This window comes from Microcebus murinus, chromosome 15 (assembly GCF_040939455.1).
Source record: "Microcebus murinus isolate Inina chromosome 15, M.murinus_Inina_mat1.0, whole genome shotgun sequence".
In the NCBI taxonomy this organism is placed as follows: domain Eukaryota; kingdom Metazoa; phylum Chordata; class Mammalia; order Primates; family Cheirogaleidae; genus Microcebus; species Microcebus murinus.
Window position 1 is genome coordinate 41,748,807 of NC_134118.1, and position 20,460 is coordinate 41,769,266.

At 37.4% G+C, this 20,460-nt stretch overlaps 1 protein-coding gene across 1 annotated transcript in view; it reads left to right on the forward strand.

The window, feature by feature from the left end:
• Positions 1 to 1,758: 1,758 nt before the first annotated feature.
• SLC10A7 (solute carrier family 10 member 7) overlaps positions 1,759 to 20,460 on the forward strand; it is a 234,400-nt gene continuing 215,698 nt past the window's right edge. Inside the window, exons 1-3 of the mRNA XM_012783763.3 lie at positions 1,759 to 2,090; positions 8,519 to 8,601; positions 15,018 to 15,154. Of these exons, the coding sequence (XP_012639217.1) occupies positions 1,991 to 2,090; positions 8,519 to 8,601; positions 15,018 to 15,154 (320 nt within the window). The 5' untranslated portion in view covers positions 1,759 to 1,990. The remainder of the gene's footprint in view (positions 2,091 to 8,518; positions 8,602 to 15,017; positions 15,155 to 20,460) is intronic.

Genomic DNA, 20,460 nt, shown 5'->3' on the forward strand with positions numbered 1-20,460 from the left:
CAAAAAATCTTTCTATGAGTTGGATTCTGCTCTAACCATATCAGAAGAGTTCTTAGTAAATAAGAATTTTTGAACAGTTATAAAGTGAAACCAACTCAATTTAGGTAAATATATTTAACAATCTTTTAATACAGAAGTATTCCTTCAGTGACTAAAATGTATGATTCTTTAACCAACTAAGAAACTACCAAAAGAAAATAATTATGTTGTAAACTATCTTTCATGTTTCTCCACTTATCCTGTGACTGCCTGATAATTAACATCAAATTTTATCACACCTCATTTGCTTCTCTCTTTTCAGGGTAAATTGTTTAATGTCATCTGTGTCTCCCTATCAAGTTCTTTTTATCTTGGGATTAACTTTTCTTTAAGGTGCTGGATGAATAATTAGATGACACTTGGTACTGTATAACTTAAAACTGGTAGCACAACTGCTTTAAAGTGCCTTGGTTTTTGGATAGCAAGTCACATCATCACGATAAAGCTAAATTAAATAGAGGAAATTACATGACAAGTCTCTTTCAAGCTTTGAATAAATTCAGAATTAAAGTCTGGCATCGCTAAACAATCCCTTCCAAACCTTCAGTTCCATTTTTAACCATTTAAATGGCAGATGCCAGGCTACTTCAAAAGGTCACATAGTATTTTCTTTCTTTCCTTATTTCGGTGCATCATAGGGAGAAAGTGACGCTCCTGCAGGGTCTACCGGTAGGAAGTCCGTTTATGAAACTATCAATGTCACCGGTCGCCACAAAACACTTCACGGAAGAAGCTGGAGGACGGATAGAGTTTAGCATGTGGGGCAAGGACAGGCAGGGCTCCCCTACACCTCAGCACTTTTGCTTTGGAACCCCTGACCCCCTTCGCAGAGGTTTCCTGTCGCATCGGGCGGGCCAAGCGAGACTGGGCTCCCGCGCGCCCTCGGGACTCGCCAGCACAGACCTCACTCCGCCCACGGTAGCTTCGTCGGTGGGAAGGGGACTTGGGCACTCCCTGCCCCCACCCTCGCTGTTCCCCCAACTCCCGGGGGCAGGTGTTGACCCGGGAGCGGAGGGGATCCGGGCAGAGCGCCCACCGCAGGCCACCGACCTGGCGAGGTCCGGCCCGGCCTCCTAGGGGCCAGAGGATGCTGGAAAGCGGCGGTCCCGCGAACTTGGGGCCGATTTTGCAACCCATCCCCGGGCTAAAGCTACCCCGGAGAGGCAGCGGCTTTCCCGCGCCGACTGCCTAGCGCGTCTAACTCCGGCCGCTTGGGCTGGGAACCCGGAGACAGAGGCGGCCTCCCCTTCCCCCCGCGCACACGTCAACGGCGTCGTCGGGGAAACGCCGTAATGGCCCGAAGAGGCGCGCCTAAATAAAAACCTGCACCGCGCCGCCGCAGCCCCAGCAGAGAAATCCCTGCCCCAGGCGTACGCCAGCCCTTCCCGCGGGCTCATGGAGGAGCAAAAGAGAGGCTCTCCTTGGGGATATACTCTAGAGGCGCGGGCGGGTGCGCTATAAAGGTTTGATGGGGCAGGAGCCTCAATGAAGCCGAGTGGCTGGGTCGTCTTACGGCTCTTTCCTGCCCCTGTCATTCAGAAGCTTCTGCAAGTCTCGGCGATGGTGGGTCTACCAGCCCCAGCCAGCGGCTTCCCTTCCCCGACCCCCTGCGTTTGCCAGCCTGGCCTAAGTCTCTGTTTCAGAATATCTGCTCTTGCGAGCCCGCGGCCAGAGGTGCTGGGGGCGTTCGTGCGCGTCTATTAGGAGGCGCGTGGTAGTGATGGCGGCGCTCAGTGAGACTTTCCTGTCACTGGATACTACTACTCCCAGCCCTTCTCAAAGCCGCCGGAGCAACCCCCTGGTCTTTAGTTTACTAGTGGCAATTTGACTTGCTCCGCTGCATGTCTGGAGGGACTGAGGAAAGTGTGGAGACGCCCCGGGGACTGCGCGATCGCAGTTTGGAAAGAAAAAAAGCCAAACAAATAAACAAAACCCACCCACCCTAACAAACATGAGGCTGCTGGAGAGAATGAGGAAGGAATGGTTCATGGTCGGAATAGTGCTGGCGATCGCCGGAGCTAAGCTGGAGCCGTCCATAGGGGTGAACGGGGGTAAGTGTTGCACCTCTCCGGCTCCCCCGCGGTTCCCACTTCAGAACTAGTGCGTGAATCTCGGAAAGGAGGGACAGCCCTAACTGGCAAGTGCTTGCCGATCCCAGGGGCACTGACCAGCCTTTGGCCCTTTTGCTGATTTTCCAATTTGCCGACCCCAGAGGGAACTTGTGATTAGGAATGGGGCACAGGAATTTAAGCGCAGGTAGCCTTTTCCGCGAACAATGACTCTCATCAGTGTCAAGGAGTGAGGTTACAGAGAATGAAACTTACTCCTCTTGCCTTCGAAGTAGCATCCTATCCCAAGGGACTCTAGCTTGCCAGGAGTTCCTTATCTATCTTGGAGTGCACTTCATTATCTAGTCTACTTCCGACTCATCCTCATCCCCCACATTAAAACAAAGTGGAGGTGACAAAAAAAAAGAAAGAAAGAAAGAGAGAGAGAGAGAGAGAGAGAGAGAGAGAGAGAGAGAGAGAGAGAGAGAGAGAAAGAAAGAAAGAAAGAAAGAAAGAAAGAAAGGAAAGAAGGAAAGAAAGAAAGAGAGAGAGAGAGAGAGAGAGAGAGAGAGAGAGAGAGAAAGAAAGAAAGAAAGAAAGAAAGAAAGAAAGAAAGAAAGAAAGAAAGAAAGAAAGAAAGAAAGAAAGAAAGAAAGAAAGAAAGAAAGGAAAGAAAGAAAGAAACAAACAGCGGCACCCTCGCCCCCAACTCAGATTTTGTGGCCCACATGTTGGAGAGTGATGATTTGCTGCAGTTGCTGGCACTCCAGAAACTCCCAAGCCGACTGACACGTTGCACTCTTTCATTACAGGACACGACTTCCGTGTGCTGCCGGGATTCAGTTGCTACACTAGCAGTCTAACAGATACAGCCTGTGTTAGACTGCTTGGTGTGTATTTGGGCAAGGAAACGTAGATGGGCTGAAAACATACTTAAATCTCGGAATAGCAGGAGCTTTGTATTGGGGTGGTGGGCACTGCTAGGAACACTAAGAAATAGTAGCTTTTTATGCTCCCCTGAAACCCTTGAACAATCTTGTCCTACTTTTCAAAAACATTAATTGAATTTCTTCAATGCATTCGTCTTTTGACCTTGTTTGTCAGTTTCCAAGCTTATTGACAGGTTTAATACATGTCATACAACCGGGCAAATAAGGACAGAAGTGAACACAGTCTTTTTATGGTAGGAAGTGCTCATGAGGATACCAGAAGTTATTTGTACCATTTTGTTAAACATGATGAAAGTGAATGATCTCTTAGGACGATAGTAGCGGTTCCTTCTCCCTTCAACTGCCACCCAATTTCTCTATTTAGAAGGAACTTCTGGAAACATTTTAAAAGGAATTATTTAAACAAAGATTGTGGAGATTAAAGCTTTTTTGTTTTAAAATTTTGTTCTTCTATATTCAACTTAGTACACAATATGTTGAGTATATGCTGTGTGGGAAGAAAGATTGTTGAATGTTGAATCATTTCCCTAGGGCTTTCCTGCTGAGGCACGGATGAGATAGATTCTGCAATCTTACTTGTTCCCTTGGACTCTACGTATTGAAGTTTGGGTACATTATTGTATCTTAGAAATATTGTTTCCTATTTCACTAGTCCTTATGTTATTAAGATAGGATAATTCATTCTTTAATTATAAAAGAGTAGAATGTTATGAGCTGGAAGGGACTTTGAAATTATTTGAAGCTAACATGCATCTTTTACAGTTGATAATACTGAGCGAAGCCTGAGGCCAGGTGAGTTAGGTTAAGTTAGCTGGCTTACAGAAGAGGAACCACTGGAGAACAGGACTTCCCCTTATTTCGTACCAGTTGCAAAATCTAACCGTTCTGGCAAAAAAAAAATTATTATAACAAATAACCATTATAAAGAAGGGCTCTGTGGAATAAAGATATTCCCCACACCCTGACTTTTTAGCTCAAAGTAGCAGAGCAGAATCAGCTAGTATTAGACACAATGTACTCATACAATTTCTTTGATAGTTGTCTATGTGTAAAAGTTACTTTTCCTGAAACCAAAAGTTCAACGAGCAATTGTTTGAGATTTCCTTTATAGGCTATAAGCCTAAGTTACTGATACTTCTGTTGAACTTTGAATTGACCTTCTCACACCTGTAAAACCTCTTAGTAAAAACGAACCTCGAAATAGTACCAAATCACACTTTCACTTGCGAACAAGAGTTCTCTGACAAGGAATTTGGAGAAAAGAGACTTTATTCCAGTGAACAATTTACAAATCAGGGAGACACATCCTTTGGTATCAAAGAAGAGGCTCTATGAAACAAAAGCAAGGCCCAGGTTTTATAGCAAACGTTCCCACCCAAAGTACCCAATCAGATCTGTTTATGCAAATACAGGATTGAAACTTGCTTAGTTCTGATTGGTCAATATAGCTAAACTCTGATTGGTTGAGATGGGTGAATAGCTCTGAAGTCCCAAACATAAAAAGGTGTGAGTTTTTAGGGAACTCATGGTGTATGTGTGACCCTTAGTCAGCAAATGGCCACTTGGCTCTGTTTTAAATTTAGGCCCAGTTAGCCACTTAGGATCCATCTTGAAGGACTGGCTCTTTGACGTTCACATTTGTCCACATTCCACCTTAAAACAACAAAAATCTAGCAACACGAAGAGGCTGCTGAAAATGTTACTGTCACATGCTGTTCTCTAGAGTGGTCTAAAGCACCTCTTTGGCTTGTAACTTTTAGTCAAAAGGTTCCATTTATGGGCCTTGTACACTGGCAATGCGATTTGTAATGCATTCACATTGACTGGACAATTTTCAATTGAACAAGTTTTTAAACATTCTTTTAAATAGGGTAAGTTTTGGTAATTTTCAATTTGTTAAGATACTCACTTCACCTTTCCCTGGATTAATACCTTAATGACTACACTATTTTTAAGTATAAGACTTCTACATTTAAAGTATCACACATACATGTGGTCTGACCTCCCTTTTAAAAAAATCTTAACAACCAATTGGTGACTTAATATGGCTGGAAATGTATAGATATGGGAACCCTAAATTAGAGATGTTGAATGACTATCCAAATGGGCAGAAGTATAATAGCTTAGATAATTTAATTCTTAGTTCACTGTTCTTTTTAATAAATTAAATTTCATTGTTAAATATATAAAAGAAGATTGAAATTAAAAAGCTATAGTAGATGTAAATATGATAATCTGTTCCAATGTGACCTATGGAAGCCCTGAGCTATTGTATACTTTAGAGTTTATGAGAGTTGAATACTGTGCTAGTCTTTCTTGGGAAGAGAAAGGTTTACTTCTTTGGAAGTAGAGAGTAAGTTTTTCATTTCTACCTATATCTTAACTTAAGTTATTGTTGTTAATAAGACATTAATCCTAAAAAGGAAACTGTTTTGTTTTTCCATTAAAAAAACATAACCAGAAACATGCTATAACCTTAAGTATATTAGCATGAATATCTTAGAATACCTTAGATTAGGTTTGGAAGTGAAATTTACTTTGGTGATGAGTGGCTTTTGTGAAATGGTAATAGTCTTTGCATTCTTAAGTATTCCAAAAACATTTTCTTTTTTCCCTCCCATTAAAAAGCATGGGTTTTAGAGCCCAAAAATTGTTTCATTTTTTATGGCCAATTTTTCTTTTGATTGTGCTAGCCCATTCCATTTTGTTGATAAACCTTTTTTTCTTTTGTTTAATGGAAAAGTAAAAACATATTTCCAGTTTGAGTTTTATAGCCACCTTAAAATCTGAATCTGGTTATTTTAGTGACTTGGTGGATATAGTTATTAGCTTGGGGAGGGGACACATCATTTTTATATCATATAATGGTTTCAGTGCTCACTTCTGTGCAAATATTTACCAAGTTTTTATTTTAGCCATAGGTGACTTCTTATTCTTCATTCCCAACTTGGGTGATCTGTTAGCCTCTCAGTTGATTATGTCTTAGAGAGGACTTGGGACTAAATCAGAATTAATCACTCTTTCCCCCTAAAAGGTGCATTGTAGGTAGCCCTGGAATATCCTTACCCACCTCCTTTCATGGATTAGAGTTATTTCAATGTGCATCTGGTATAGAAGATTGTATACTCTCTCTCTCTCAAGAATTTAAAACATTAAAAGTCAGAAATTCTTCCATTGAATTAATGTCAATTAGTTAAGAGTTATGTATATTTATGTATGTGTGTGTGGAGTGTGGGTGGAGTTAGCTTCTTAAAAAGGAAAGTTGGCCAATTAAGGTAGATGCATTAGCTACCCCAGAGAAACATGCAATACAAGTAAGTGCCATGTGTTTGCTGTGGAGATGCATCTTTGTACATGTACCCGAACTCTCATTTGCTACCATATTGCTAACTCTAACCCCTCATTTTGCACCCCTGTGGGTGGAACTACAATGAATAAGAATAAGGTCTCATGAAAAGCAACGATTGGAGGAATATAAAAAATGATATGAGTTTTAAAAAACAAGTTTTTTAAAATTCCTGGGAAATATCTTCTTCCCAAAGAAGCTAGATGCCTTGACTTTAAAATCTGCTCCTGAATCACTCTCATCAGCTGTTGAAGAAATACTTCTAAGTGTGAGCTGCTGAGACAGATTCACTCATGAGTATAATGTATCTCTTTTTAACAGCTTTTAAATTCCTTTACTGCTCCCAAATGTAATGCCTTTTGCACTTGCCTTCTCCCTTTTGCTTCCCTTTTCTCAGATGTCAGCAAAATGATTTGTGTAAATGCCAAGCATATTAAAGAATTTATTACAGTGTTTGAGGACATCTTTGTTTCTTTTAATCATTGTTGTACCTCGCATGCCTAAGACATAGTAGATCCTCAATAAATATTTGTTGAATGAATAAATGGCGATTTTTCCTGAGCTTGGTCTTCTGTCCATTTACTGAGCAAGTGGAGGATTTTGGTGTATGGAAGAACTGTGATTGTGGTCCTGTTGTTTTGCTTAGGGGATGTATTAGTTTCTTAGGGCTGCCACATTAAATTACCACAAACCAAGTGGCTTAATGCTACAGAAATTTATTCTCTCACAGTTCTGGAAGAAGTCTGAAGTCAAGATGTCTTCCAAAGGCTGTGGGGAAGAATTCTTCCTTGCCTCTTCTAGCTTGTGGTTGCCAGCTACCCTTGGCATTCCTTGGCTTGTGGCTGTATAACTCCAGTCTCTGCCTGTCTTCACATGGGCATCTTTGTATCTGTGTATCTGTGTCCAAATTTCCTTCTTCTTGTAAGAGTACCATTCATTGAATTAGTGACTACTCTAATTCTAGTTGACCTTATGTTAACTTGATTACATCTGTAAAGACCCTATTTCCAAATAAGGTCACATTCACCGATTATGGGTGGACATTAATTTTGGAGGGGACACTACTCAATCCAGTATAAGAGGGCTGAATAGAATGTCAAGTATGAGATGATCTCAGATTTTAAAATGTTGGTATAGTCCAGGATTTCTCAGCCTTGGCACTATTGACATTTCGAACATGGTAATTTGTTGTTGGAGGGGCTGTTGTGTGTCTTCTAGGAGGTTTAGCAAAATTCCTGATCTTTCCCCACTAAATACCAGTAGCACACTCTACCCTCCAAGTTATGACAACCAAAAAGTTTCCAAACATCACCAAATGTCTGGGGGTGGGGGACAAAATTGCCACTGCTGGAGAACCACTGGTATACAAGTATAAATGTCATTTTCTCAGAACAGAATCTTTTAAAAGAATATCCTTCTTTGGTTAATACATTAGGTCATGAAGCCAATTGTGTACAAGTCACAAATGATCCTTTAAATATCAGGATTGCCCCTCTTGTTCTCACAGTATTAACACATTTGCAGTTCAGCCAACCTAATTCTAGAGAGGAATTCCTGGAGGGCTAGGATCAGGTCTGTCTGGTTCATCATAGTATCTCCAGGGCTTAGAACAATTTAATAATAATTATAATTATAACAATATATTATTAAGTACTCTATATGCATTATCTCATTCATATAGTAAGTGCTCAAAAAGTATTTGTAGAATGAATACTGAATGCATATATGATTACGAGCTTTTATTTCTGGCATCCTAGAAGGAATAAAGTAATATTTGCTCAAGAGAAGGGAACTTCTTCCATTGAGTCTCTTCTTTGAGTTCAGGGGCATTTTGATTGTTATATAAGCGCTGATACCATGATAGTTACAATTAGGACCTGTGTTCTCCTGTGTGCTGCTTCTTCTGGTCTGAGGATACTGTGCTAAACCAGACAGCTATGATCCTTTCCCTCTGGAAAATCCTCTCTCGAGTTGGGCTACATCACACAAAAGCTTACCTGTGTCAGGACAATAGTACACTAGGGGCAACACTAAAATGTAAAGGACCATTTGTTGTCCTGCAATAGATTCTTCTTTTATAGCAAGGTATCTACTGGAGTTTTTTTTCTAACAGTAACTCATTTTTCTCTTTTTAGGACCACTGAAGCCAGAAATAACAGTATCCTACATTGCTGTTGCAACAATATTCTTTAACAGTGGACTATCATTAAAAACGGAGGTACTATCACCTATGGGGCACATGAAAAAGCAGGGAGAAAATTTTAATTTGTACTTGAAATTTCAGAGTCCTCTTGTAAAGCCATTTCCAGTTATAATCTGAAGGCTTCACTATTACAGAAGATAACTTGGACTTCAAGTTATCTTGAAAGACTTGTGTTGCAAAGGACTTGTGTTTTGGTCCTATGTATGCATATTATAAAAACTTTATAGTTGAGCAGTATGGGCCCTAAGGATGTGGTTATAATGAGTATGTGGTTATAATGAGTATGTTTTTAATACAGCAATCTTTATGTCTTCTTCAGCTTACGGTGGTAACTACTGTGGTGCCTGCTGTGCTTGGGCACAGTTGAGCTGTTGATGTTTAGTTTTGGTTTCTGTACCTTCTGTGGGTTGTCCTTTTCCCTCAGGACTCATGCTGTTCGGTATTGCTTATTTTGTTATAACTTTTAACTAATTGTTATTTTTAAAAAACATATTCTTCCTTAGCATATCTATTAAATTAATAATTTAATAATCTATTAATAATTAATAATATTAATGAATTAATTAATAGAATATTGCATTTGTCATGCAAATAACAATTTCATACAGACAATATGGGTAATGCTATTTACTGATCCAGGCTTCACTGAACATGGGCTTCTTTTGGAAGTAAAGAAATCCAGACGTTTTTACATGGGAGGGGGGAATAAGTAGAACTTATGATTATCTTTTGACTTACAATGGAAGAAAAAGAAAGAGGAAAAATACCCATTTAATTTTGAAGAAATTACATAAAGTTATTCTAACATGCTCATTCTTATGTAAATAGGAAAATCTTACTATAAGGATTTTTTTTTTGGAAGTGGCTTTAAAAGTTAAAATTCTGGTTCAGTGTTATTTCTTGCCTTTATTTATTTTACCTTCATTTTATTTTAAGTGTGATTTGAATGAAGATCAAATTTAGTTAACTCTTTCTTAGATCATCCTAGGAGCAACATGGAAAAATATTAGTTTACTAAATTTGTGTCTTCTGTAGCTATCAGGTTGGTATAAATGTTTTTGGGGGATATTTTTTGATACATGTAGGAGTAGTCTGTAGTGTCTATAACTGATAAACTGTGTCTCAAGAATTCCAAATATTCTTGCTAATTACCTGTTCTTCTGGAAAAAACTGGCATAGGATGGGATTTCCTAAATATGTCAAATTCCAGTTTTTGTAAACAATATTGATATGAAAGGACCATGATTAGTGCTTAGAGGGCGCATGCTTTTTCTGTCAACACCAGAGTTCTAACATTGGTTCTCAAATGCGGGGCAGAGTAATACAGAAAGATAGTTACCTGGAGGTCTTCCTGCTGGCCTTGGCTAATGCTCTTTGTGGAGCAGCTGCCTTACCCAAGTCCTCTACTTGGGACGTTGCTCTAACTACGTCCCCTGGTGGCTGCTTAATGGCTACAGCTGTTACTTATGACATGGGAAATCTGGCAAGAGACTTGATTTCTCTCACTCCTTAGCTTCTTACTTAATGCTATTCTGTAAAGCAGCCAACTTTGTGGGGTGCAGGAATTAAAGAAGGAAGAATGTCACAGTTATCAGCATTTCTCTAAGGACCAACTTCTTTTGTAAGTACCTAAGAAACCTTCAGAGTCATTCAGCTAATTTGGATGTAATGATGAAGTGCCTTGATCTCATGGTTTATCATGGTATCTGAGTAACCATCAAAGCCATTTCCTCCATCAAAGGCCCTTTTCAAAGTAATACATTAAGTCATTTTCAAAAGCCATTTAACTTAAGATGTCCTCGATTGCATCATGTGTACTATTAAATCATCTCTAAGCCCTGCTAATTTCCTGGGTAACCTAACTTATTCATTAGGAAGTAGCAGTCTTGTTATTTTTTTCCTAGTTAATAATCCTACATTAATTTTAGCAGGGATGACGAGTTATATAACTTATGAGGTCCTAGGATGTGCATTTTGCACGCAGAAGACAGTAAGTTATTATTGAATTGAGTTTATTTGGAAGCATTTGTGTTGATCCCATTCCAGTTTGATTTATATTGAACATTTCTTATGGTATTACTCATGATTAATGGTGTGTATGCTAAAATTTGTTTTACTAACTTATAGAAATTATAAAGGACACTGTGCTAATGCAATGCCACGTCTTCAGTTTTATGATATTTGATAACTCATTTTTGAAATACCTGTTGAAATGGTTTCTGAAATTATGTTATATTGAAGTGAAATAAGGTCACATTTAGAATTTATTTTATATTTAGCTAACTTTAGACCTACAGTTTCAGAGTATCTGTCATTTAACAGACTGTGGCAGGGTCAATTCACTTAAACAAATACCAATTAAGTGCCATGGCTACAAGGCACTGTGCTTGGGCTGGGGTGAAGCAAAGACGAGCAGGAGACTCAAGGCCTGAAAAAGGGTCCTGAATAGGGCAGAATATACAGATTTTTCTTTATTTTTCTAAACAGATTATTGTTTTTTAATCTCATTAGCTGAAAAGTAAATATAGTGAATTCTTAACTTTAGGCATATGCTGCTTGTTTCAAGCCCAGAGCTACGAGACTGACTCTCAGAAAGTGAATCAGATAAAGGTCAAATAAGGGTTAGAAGGGAAATTGGTATGTAATGAAAATATTTCTACGTCCCAGTCAGAGCCCTGGCTTTAAGCAATTCTTGATGCTGTCAGTGAGACTCTGGTATAATCAGTACATTATGTGGAGTGTCTCCTTAAGTTTATTTTAATGGAATTTGACCTGTATTACATGTGAATAAACAAAATGTTATGCAGAGGCAACTTTTCAATTATTCATGATGGCATTTATTTGAATATGTGGCCCTAAATTCTACACGGGTAAATATAGAATAATACTATTATGGATTTTATAGGGTTTACTTGCTTCTTTTCTATTGTTAATTTATTTCATCTTTATGGTTGTATGAAGAAGATATAGAAAATAGATGACCCTGGTTTTTTTGTGACAATCTTGAAAATCTTTATTAGAAACACTTTCTCTTTGTTAAGAAGCCCCTCATGGCCCAACATGGTAGGGTGTTATGACTCATTTTGCTGGATTCTTTACTGTACCACATTCTGATGCAATGTCAATTTCTAATTATCATTTATTAGGTCAGCTAGCATTTTCCATCTATAATTTAGTTTTTATAACTTTTTTCTGATTATAAAAGTGGTATTTATTCATAGATTAGAAAGAGTAAAAATAACTTATTAACATTCATGTGTTTTTTAGTCTTTTTTAAAACATATTTTATGTAAGTATTTTTTTTTTTTTTTTTTTTTGAGACAGAGTCTCGCTTTGTTGCCCAGGCTAGAGTGAGTGCCGTGGCGTCAGCCTAGCTCACAGCAACCTCAAACTCCTGGGCTCGAGTGATCCTTCTGCCTCAGCCTCCCGAGTAGCTGGGACTACAGGCATGCGCCACCATGCCCGGCTAATTTTTTATATATATATCAGTTGGCCAATTAATTTCTTTCTATTTATAGTAGAGACGGGGTCTCGCTCTTGCTCAGGCTGGTTTTGAACTCCTGACCTTGAGCAATCCGCCCGCCTCGGCCTCCCAAGAGCTAGGATTACAGGCGTGAGCCACAGCGCCCGGCCCTATGTAAGTATTTTTTAAAACAATATTTATTTTTAAAAGTAAAATTGTATATGTATGTGTATATATACAAAATTGTATGTATGTGTATACACATTCTTGCAGACATACACACATACACATAAAATCTTATTCTATTTTTTTCATGTAACATTATATAACAATTTTCATGTAATTTAATATTATTCAATTCTTCCTTTATATTTTATAATAAAAATAAATTGTTTACTTTTATGAACATATGATTTATTCACATAGTTCAGAATCAAAAGGTACAAAAGTATATGTGTGATAAATCTTCCTTTCACTCCTCCACCACATATCTAGTTCTCTTCTCTGGAGACAACCAATGTCAGCAGTTTCTGTGTACTGCTAACATTTCCAGAGATATTCTATGCAAATATACAGATGTGTATCCCATTCTACTACAAAGTGTAGTATTTTATAATGTTTGGCACCTTACCTTATTTTACTTAAATAACATCTTGTAGATTGTTTTATATCAACACATAAAGAACCCTGTTTCTTTTTGTACCCCAAATCATATTATATTGTATGGATGTGTTGTGGTATGTTTTACTTGTCCTTTATTTGATGGACATTTCGGTAATTTATAAGGTTTTGCCATTACAAACATGTTGTAAGAGATAACCTAAAAATATGTCATTTTCCACATTTGGGAACATATGTCAGGGTTAAATTCCTGGAAGTGGAATTGCTAGGTCAAATGATATATGTAGTTTAAGTTGTGATAGATATTCCAAGTACCTAGTATGGTGCTAGGTGCTCAGTAAGTATTTTTTGAACGAAGGCATGAGTTTCCAGATTGCTCTCCATAGGTTATGCCAATTTACGCTCCTATTGATAAAGTAGGGCAGAGATCCTGTACTCCCACAGCCTCATCAACACAGTTTTTCAGAATGCATAACACTCTTGTTATTCTTATCTAATTCTCCCATATTTGGACATTTAGGTTGTTTCCAGATTTTGCTTTAATAGATAATGCTGTGACTGTGATCATCAATTCTGTGTATAAATGTTTATAACAGTCTTTTATATCCTTGGGATAAATGCCTAGACATAAAGTTTTTGAGTCTAAGAATGTGACCTATATTATAGTCCTTGTTGTATATTCCCAAATTGCTTTTTGGAAAAGTTATGCTGTTTTCTATTCCTATCAGAATTACATGCAAATGGCTTAGTTACTGTTATTCTGGCTAATCATTTTATTATGATTTTTAAAAAAATAAAAATACTAATATTTGTTTGGCATTTATGAAATGCCTCTGAGTAGATATAAATGAGATTTGGTTTCAAGACCATTGAAAATGCTCTGAACTGCTATTGCTCAAGTTTTATCTGGGGTGGAACTTTAAGAATTCTAATTCATTGTAAGGATGGCTTGTATTTTTCTTAGGTCTAATCCAAGGGCCTAACGTGGCTTCTGGTAGGCCCAGATTGCCAGAAATTCTTTAGATTTCGTTAGGGATATCTTGTGACCAAAACAAAAGTAACTGCTCTATGTCTCTATACTAGGAGATAGTGGGACCCAGTGAGATAGATCTCAGAACGTCGCCATAGCGAATGAACCTGGGTTAACCTGCTGTCTGTTAAACTGATAAACTTTGGCTAATATCTTTGAAGCTGAGGATCCCTTGAACGTCTTACTTGAACTAGGGGGCCTGTTACAGTCCAATGTTTACAAACAGTGAATCTCTGGCATCTTTGAGTATGTTTTAATGATTACTTGCTTTTTTTTAAAGAACTATACTTTTTCTGCTCCTCTCTGAATTTGTTTTATTTCAACTGAATAACTACATAACACAGACTCAAATGCAAATGTTTTAAAATTTATATATCATTGAACCCCAGAGGTTAACTAATTATCCTTTTTTAGCTGTAAGATTCATAACATGTGCCTGGTTTGTCATGTTTAATGAACAATTTTTCCCCTCTTGGGGGAGCAGTGTCATACAGTGGAAGAAGCAGGCATGGGTTTGATAGCATGCTGGAAATGAGTTTAATTCTGATGTGCACTGTATAGCAGCTCTTAACTCCAATTTCCTCATCAGTAAAATGGGGACAATATTATCTACCTAATGGGTTTATTACGAGAATTAGATGAGATAACAAATTTCCTCATCAGTAAAATGGGGACAATATTATCTACTTAATGGGGTCATTATGGGGACTAGATGAGATAACATATGTAAAATGACAAGCTCAGATCATGGCATATAGCTGATATTCAGCTAATGTTAACAAAGAATCTAGTGAGTAGATTGTAGGGGAAGAAGCCATTTTGAATTAGAGACTATCATTGAAGAAAACATTTTAAAAATTATTTGTAGATTCAGTAATATCTTGCAACACTGAGGCCTTACAGGTTTGATGTAATGGATAGTGATTATTTAATTAAAATGTGATAGGTCCCATTAAAATTTTTTTTAAAGATTTTTTTTTATGTAGGTAAATATACATGTGTGCTTATATTGTCAACAATCCTCAAATCTATACCATTGTAAAGGTTGTTAGCTTAGTCCTGGTCCAGAATCTTTTAAATCTGAGTTGTTAGGGCATATTATGTATTTGAAAGAAATTAGAATATTTCAAAAATTTTATATAAAAATATAATCATCATGACATTCTATCTCATATGCATATACTTATAGATAAAAAGTTTAGCTATGAAAAAAACCTCAAAATTAAAAGCTAACTCATGTGTTGTTATTTTAGTAGCAATCTGTTTTTTGAAACAGCTTTCTTACCTTTGTTTATTCTGTGTCCTTCATTTTTCCAGGAGCTGACCAGTGCTTTGGTACATATAAAACTGCATCTGTTTATTCAGATCTTTACACTTGCGTTCTTCCCAACAGCAATATGGCTTTTTCTTCAGCTTTTGTCAATCACACCCATCAATGAATGGCTTTTAAAAGGGTATGTTTAAATCTTTTGCAGGGCCTACTTTTAATGGGGCATGTCTAGTGATATTATTGTTTCTATGGCAACTATATACAAAAGGGATTTTTGCATACTACCTGATAAAGAAATAAAAACACTTCTAACGTTATTATTTTCCTTTAAAATAATAGTGTTTCATCAAGGAGGGTCTTCAAACAATTAACAGAATCTTAAAATACAGCTACATACTTCATCTTAAAGTTCTGGGGTGCATACTTTTCTGGAAATTTAAAAGAGTGGTTTTGGGAGGAATATAAAAAGGACTAGAGGATGTAAGATCTGTATGCATGTGTATAATGTAGGCTGTTATTAGATGCTTTGTCTTTGCATTCTAAATCTTACCAAATGTAAACATGTGATAGCTGAGTATAATATGTATTTTTAAAATGTATAAGAAAAATTATTTACTTTTTCACTTGTTCTAAGTTTGATATAATAGTTCAATTAACAGTAGATTTTTTATTAGAGTTTTTTAAATTCAAAATGTTACCATGTTTATTAAAAGGATTTAACAATTTTAAAAAAATTATTTGAAGTGGTTTAAAACTAATCATATTTTAGCAGTATAGTATAATAGCTACCACACTGAACTTAGAGCCTGAAGAGTGAGTTTTGACCCCATGCCTCACATATTGTATAACTTTGAGCAAAGTTATTTAATAGTTTTAAACCTCAGTTTTTCTCTCTATAAAATGGATAATCATATTTTTACTGCCTACTTATTAATGATGTTGGGGATATCAATTGAGATCACTTATTCATTTATTCAAGTCATTTATTTGTCTCCTACTATGTGCCAGGAATTATTATAGGAATTGGAGAAATAATAGTGAAATGCCAGTTAGTTCTGCATGTTGGGGAGACTCAGGGGGTGTGATTATCGATAAACAAGTAAATAGATGAGCAAGATAGATATAAGTGATGTGAAAAAAGAAGTACAGTGTGATATGGTTGAAAGTGGTTGGGTGGGCAGGCTGGTGATTTAGATTTCAGAGTTCTGGGGACAGAATGTGCTAGGCAAAGGAAACAGAATGTACAAAGGCTTTAAGGCAGAATCAAACCTGGTGTGTGCCCGGGTCAAGCAAAGCAACCACGATGGCCAGGCCTGGTGATATAGAGGAAGAACAATATGACTTGGAGGTGGAAAGGTAGGCAGGAGCCTGGTATGCAGAGATAGACCATTCAGATTTTATTCTCAGTGCTACAGGAAAACTGTTGGAGGAATCGAAAGGAGGGAGTGATGTGGTCTGATTTATATTTGCAGATAATTCTTCTGGCTGCTGTGTGGTCAGTAGATGGTAGAGAATAGAGAGGAAGCCAGGAAAGCAACGTGGGGACTAGCGTGGCAAGGTAGCAGTGCAATGGAGAGAAATGAACGTGTGCCGGATAGACCTCAGAGTTAGAGCTTTCAGAACCCACATGTGGAGAGGATGTAGAATGAGAGGGACAGAGAGGAACCAAGGGTGACTTTTGGGTTTTAGATATGAACCACTGGGTAATTGGTGGCATCATTTACTTAACAGGGGAGAAATAGGTTAGGAAGAGAGGGAGAAAGGGTGCTGTTTTGGCCAGATTGAGTTTGAGAGAATAAACATGAAATTTCATGAAAAAGCATAAAATGCCACATAAATATAACATCATTTTACTTCAACTATGTATTATGCATATCAGGAACCAATAGTTACTGAGTATCTGCCATGTGTGGGGCACTCAAGGAATAGGAAGATAGCTACTCATTTTTGTGTCTTCCGGGGACTTCCAACCCAGTTGGGTATGTGGGACAATTATATAAGATAGTAATCAACCAAGGTGGAGAAGCATATGATTTATCAGGTGAGTGACATAATCAGTTAACAAATAAGCAGTTCAGCAAAGGCTGGGTACTCCTAGAGAGTTAAAAAATGAGGCATTAGTGGGAGACAGAGGTAAAACATTTCCTTAGAACCTACTTGCAGAAGACCTGAACTACTGGGTTGAGGAGTTTGCATTTGAAGCTATAGATGATGGAGAGAGAGCTCCTAAAATTACTAAACAAGAGAACAGCGTGTTAAAAAATGGTCTTTAAGGAAGATTAATCTGCTAGCATTATACTGGGTTTATTATTAGAAGAGTAGTACTTAGAATCTCAGTATGCTAAATAAAACAAACATACAATTCTCACCTTCAGATGTTAAGCCTAAAGGAGTATACAGTTGCTCGAACTCACTTAGACAAAGCTCTTCCTAGCTCAGTTTTTTCTCCTTCCTCCTTCCCAATTTGAAAGTACTTAGTGTGTTAACTTGAGGGAGTTGCATACTCCTACCTCAGAATCATGTTTAAGCCATTGAAATAAGGACATTCTGAGCACATCCTCCTTCCTTGCCTTGCGATGTGCAAGGCACAGCGTGGAGGTAGAGCGAACTTTCAGCAGGAGTTGGTAGGTCTCCAGACTTCGGTGAAAAACATCTAAACAAGGATGGTGGTGACAGTTGCGGGGAAGAATGGGCAGTTGGTTGTGGCAATGGATTGATTTTTGAGGAGCAAGTGGAGTCACATATAACTCTAAAGTTTCAAACTTGATCAGTAGGAAAAAACTGATCCATTGACAGAAATGGGTGAATTCAGAGGGGAAATTGATTTTTTAGAGATTATATTAATTCATTCTGGAGATCTATTGTACAGCATGGTAACTATACTTAATAATAGTGTATTATATACTTGAAAATTGAAAAGAGAGTAGATATTATATGTTTTTACCACACACACACACACACAAACCCAAAACAACTGTGAGGTGATGGCTATCTTAATTAGCATGATTGTCATAGTCATTTTACAATGTATACATATATCAGAACATCATGTTGTATACCATAAATATATTTAATATTTATGTGTCAATTATACCTCAATAAAGCTGGAAAAAAAGAAAAAATATATGCAATGTTAGGTATGCCTAGTTTGAGGTGGCAGTCATAAGCAGTTACAAATTTGGGAATGCTAGTTAGGGCTAAAAATGTAAATTTGTAAGTATTCCTACATATATTGAAAATAAGATTTGAAAGAAAGCAAGAGAGCCAGCAAAAAAAAAAAAAAAAAAAAAAAAAAAAAAAAAAAAAACAACCCAGAATGGGCTGGCTGAAAGGATAGAAGATAAATTGGGATGAGGAAGTATGAACATAACCAAGAAAATAGAGTGATCTCAGAAGCAAGAATGCACACAAAATGAATATGGGAAAAGGGTTTTAGATTTGGTGATTTGGAGATCACTGTTTATGTTACTGGCGTAGGCCCTTGGGCTTTCTATGTAATAGAAATTATTAATAGTAAGAGGCCAAAATGGGAGTCACAGGCAAGGCTTTATTGAGGTTAGAACACAAGGGAGACAGCACAAAGGAAAACTCTTCAGTCTGGCTCATGGAGGGGAATTCAGGGAGAGTTTTAAAGAGGCTTAGATGGGAAAAGGGGTGTTGTCTAAGCATGTAGAAGTTGAGATTGTCTTGTGCCTGTGTAGTTCTGTTACGTGCTTTCTCATGTGTTCTGTGTCTCATTAGCATGTTAAATCTCTACCCCAGGCATGATTTTTAGCATTAAAATGAGATTATAATGAGGGAAAAGTCAGGGTAAGAGTAGCAATGGGGGTCCTTTTTGGCTTGAGGTGGTCAGATCCATACAGGTCTGGTTTCTTTGCAGCCAGGTTCCTTATCAGCTAGTGTCAGCATCTTGCTTCAGTGGTCTTGGAAAACATTACTCCAGAGACAGATAGATGGCTTGGCCCTGTCCTTTTAAGGGTATGGGCTGAATTCCAGTGGGTAGGAGTTAATTTACTTTTTTTTTTTTTTTCTTCTTCTAAAGTTAATTAAGCTGGGTCATGCTGTCCAATGTTGCCTCCCTTGGTCAGAAATCAGGCCTGAGTCCTGTCTGTATAGTGTCTCAGTTTCTTTTAAGGTTACAACTTTTACTAGTAGAGAGGACACAAGGCCCACTTTAGAGTAGTAAAGGGTCATGGAGGTAGAGCCACCCTTTTAAGAAGGTCAACAGTGAGTCACAGTGAGAAAAAGCAGGATTGTATCTTCAGGAGACGATAGTAATAATTTTGTTATTAGTTATCTATATTTGTGCATTGAATCTTGTGCCTCCTTGAAGGCAGGAATGATGTTATAGGCTGCTTTTTTTTTTTTTTAATCTCTTAATATAGGATCCTACCCATGGAAGGCAAATGTATTCAATATATAGTTTAGGGATTTTTTAAAGATAGGAAGAATTCTCCTTTTTTACATAGAAGGGAAGGGGTCAAAAGTGAGAGGAAGATTAGAAAAGCTAGAAATATCAAAAGTACCTGAGAATACCTGTCCCTAGTGTTGGTGGCAGGGGTAATAGAAGGCACAGAGGCTGGAGAGGGAGATCTAGATAAGTCTTTGACTCTGGATGCCAGAATAAAAGTTTAACCCTAGGTAGATGGCTTTGTGAGCTTGGGCAAGTTACTTAACATCACTCTGAACTTTAGTTTTTAGTAAAATAATAATAATAGTATTTATCTTAAATACTTTTGAAGAATAAATGAAATAGTGCATGTAAAGTATCTACAATAGTATCTAATACAAATGGTAAATCTTAGTAAGTATTAATGATGATAATAGTGGACCACAAGAAAGGCTCAGAGATTGCGAATTCGTAATAGGACCAACTACTTTAGCACCAATTGGGAAAATAGACCTTAAAAGAAAATCATATCATATTGAATTGAATCGGGCTGGAAATTCCATAAAACATATTTTCTTATGTTTCAATCAAAATGAATTAAAACATTTTTATTTTTTTCTTATTGAAGAGGTAATGTAAATTCATTGCATAAAGTTTAGATAATACCTTCTCACAAAAATGAATAAAAATACAATTTACCCTTCAATAACTCGGGAGTTAGGGGTGCTGACCCCTGTGCAATTGAAAATTCTCATATAAGTTTTGATTCCCCCAAAGCGTAACTACTAATAGCCTACTGTTGACCAGAAGCCTTACCTATAACATAGTCGGTTAACACATATTTTGTGTATTACATGGATTAGATACTATATTCTTATAATAAAGTGAGCTAGAGAAAAGAAAACGTTATTAAGAAAATCATAAGGAAGAGAAAATATATTTACTATTCATTAAGAGGAAGTGGATCATTATGTAGCTCTTCATTCTCATCATCTTCATGTTGAATAGGCTGAGGAAGAGGAGGAGGAAGAGGAGGGATTAGTCTTGCTCTTTTGGGGGTAGCAGAGGCAAAAGAAAACCCATGTATAATTGTACCGTCA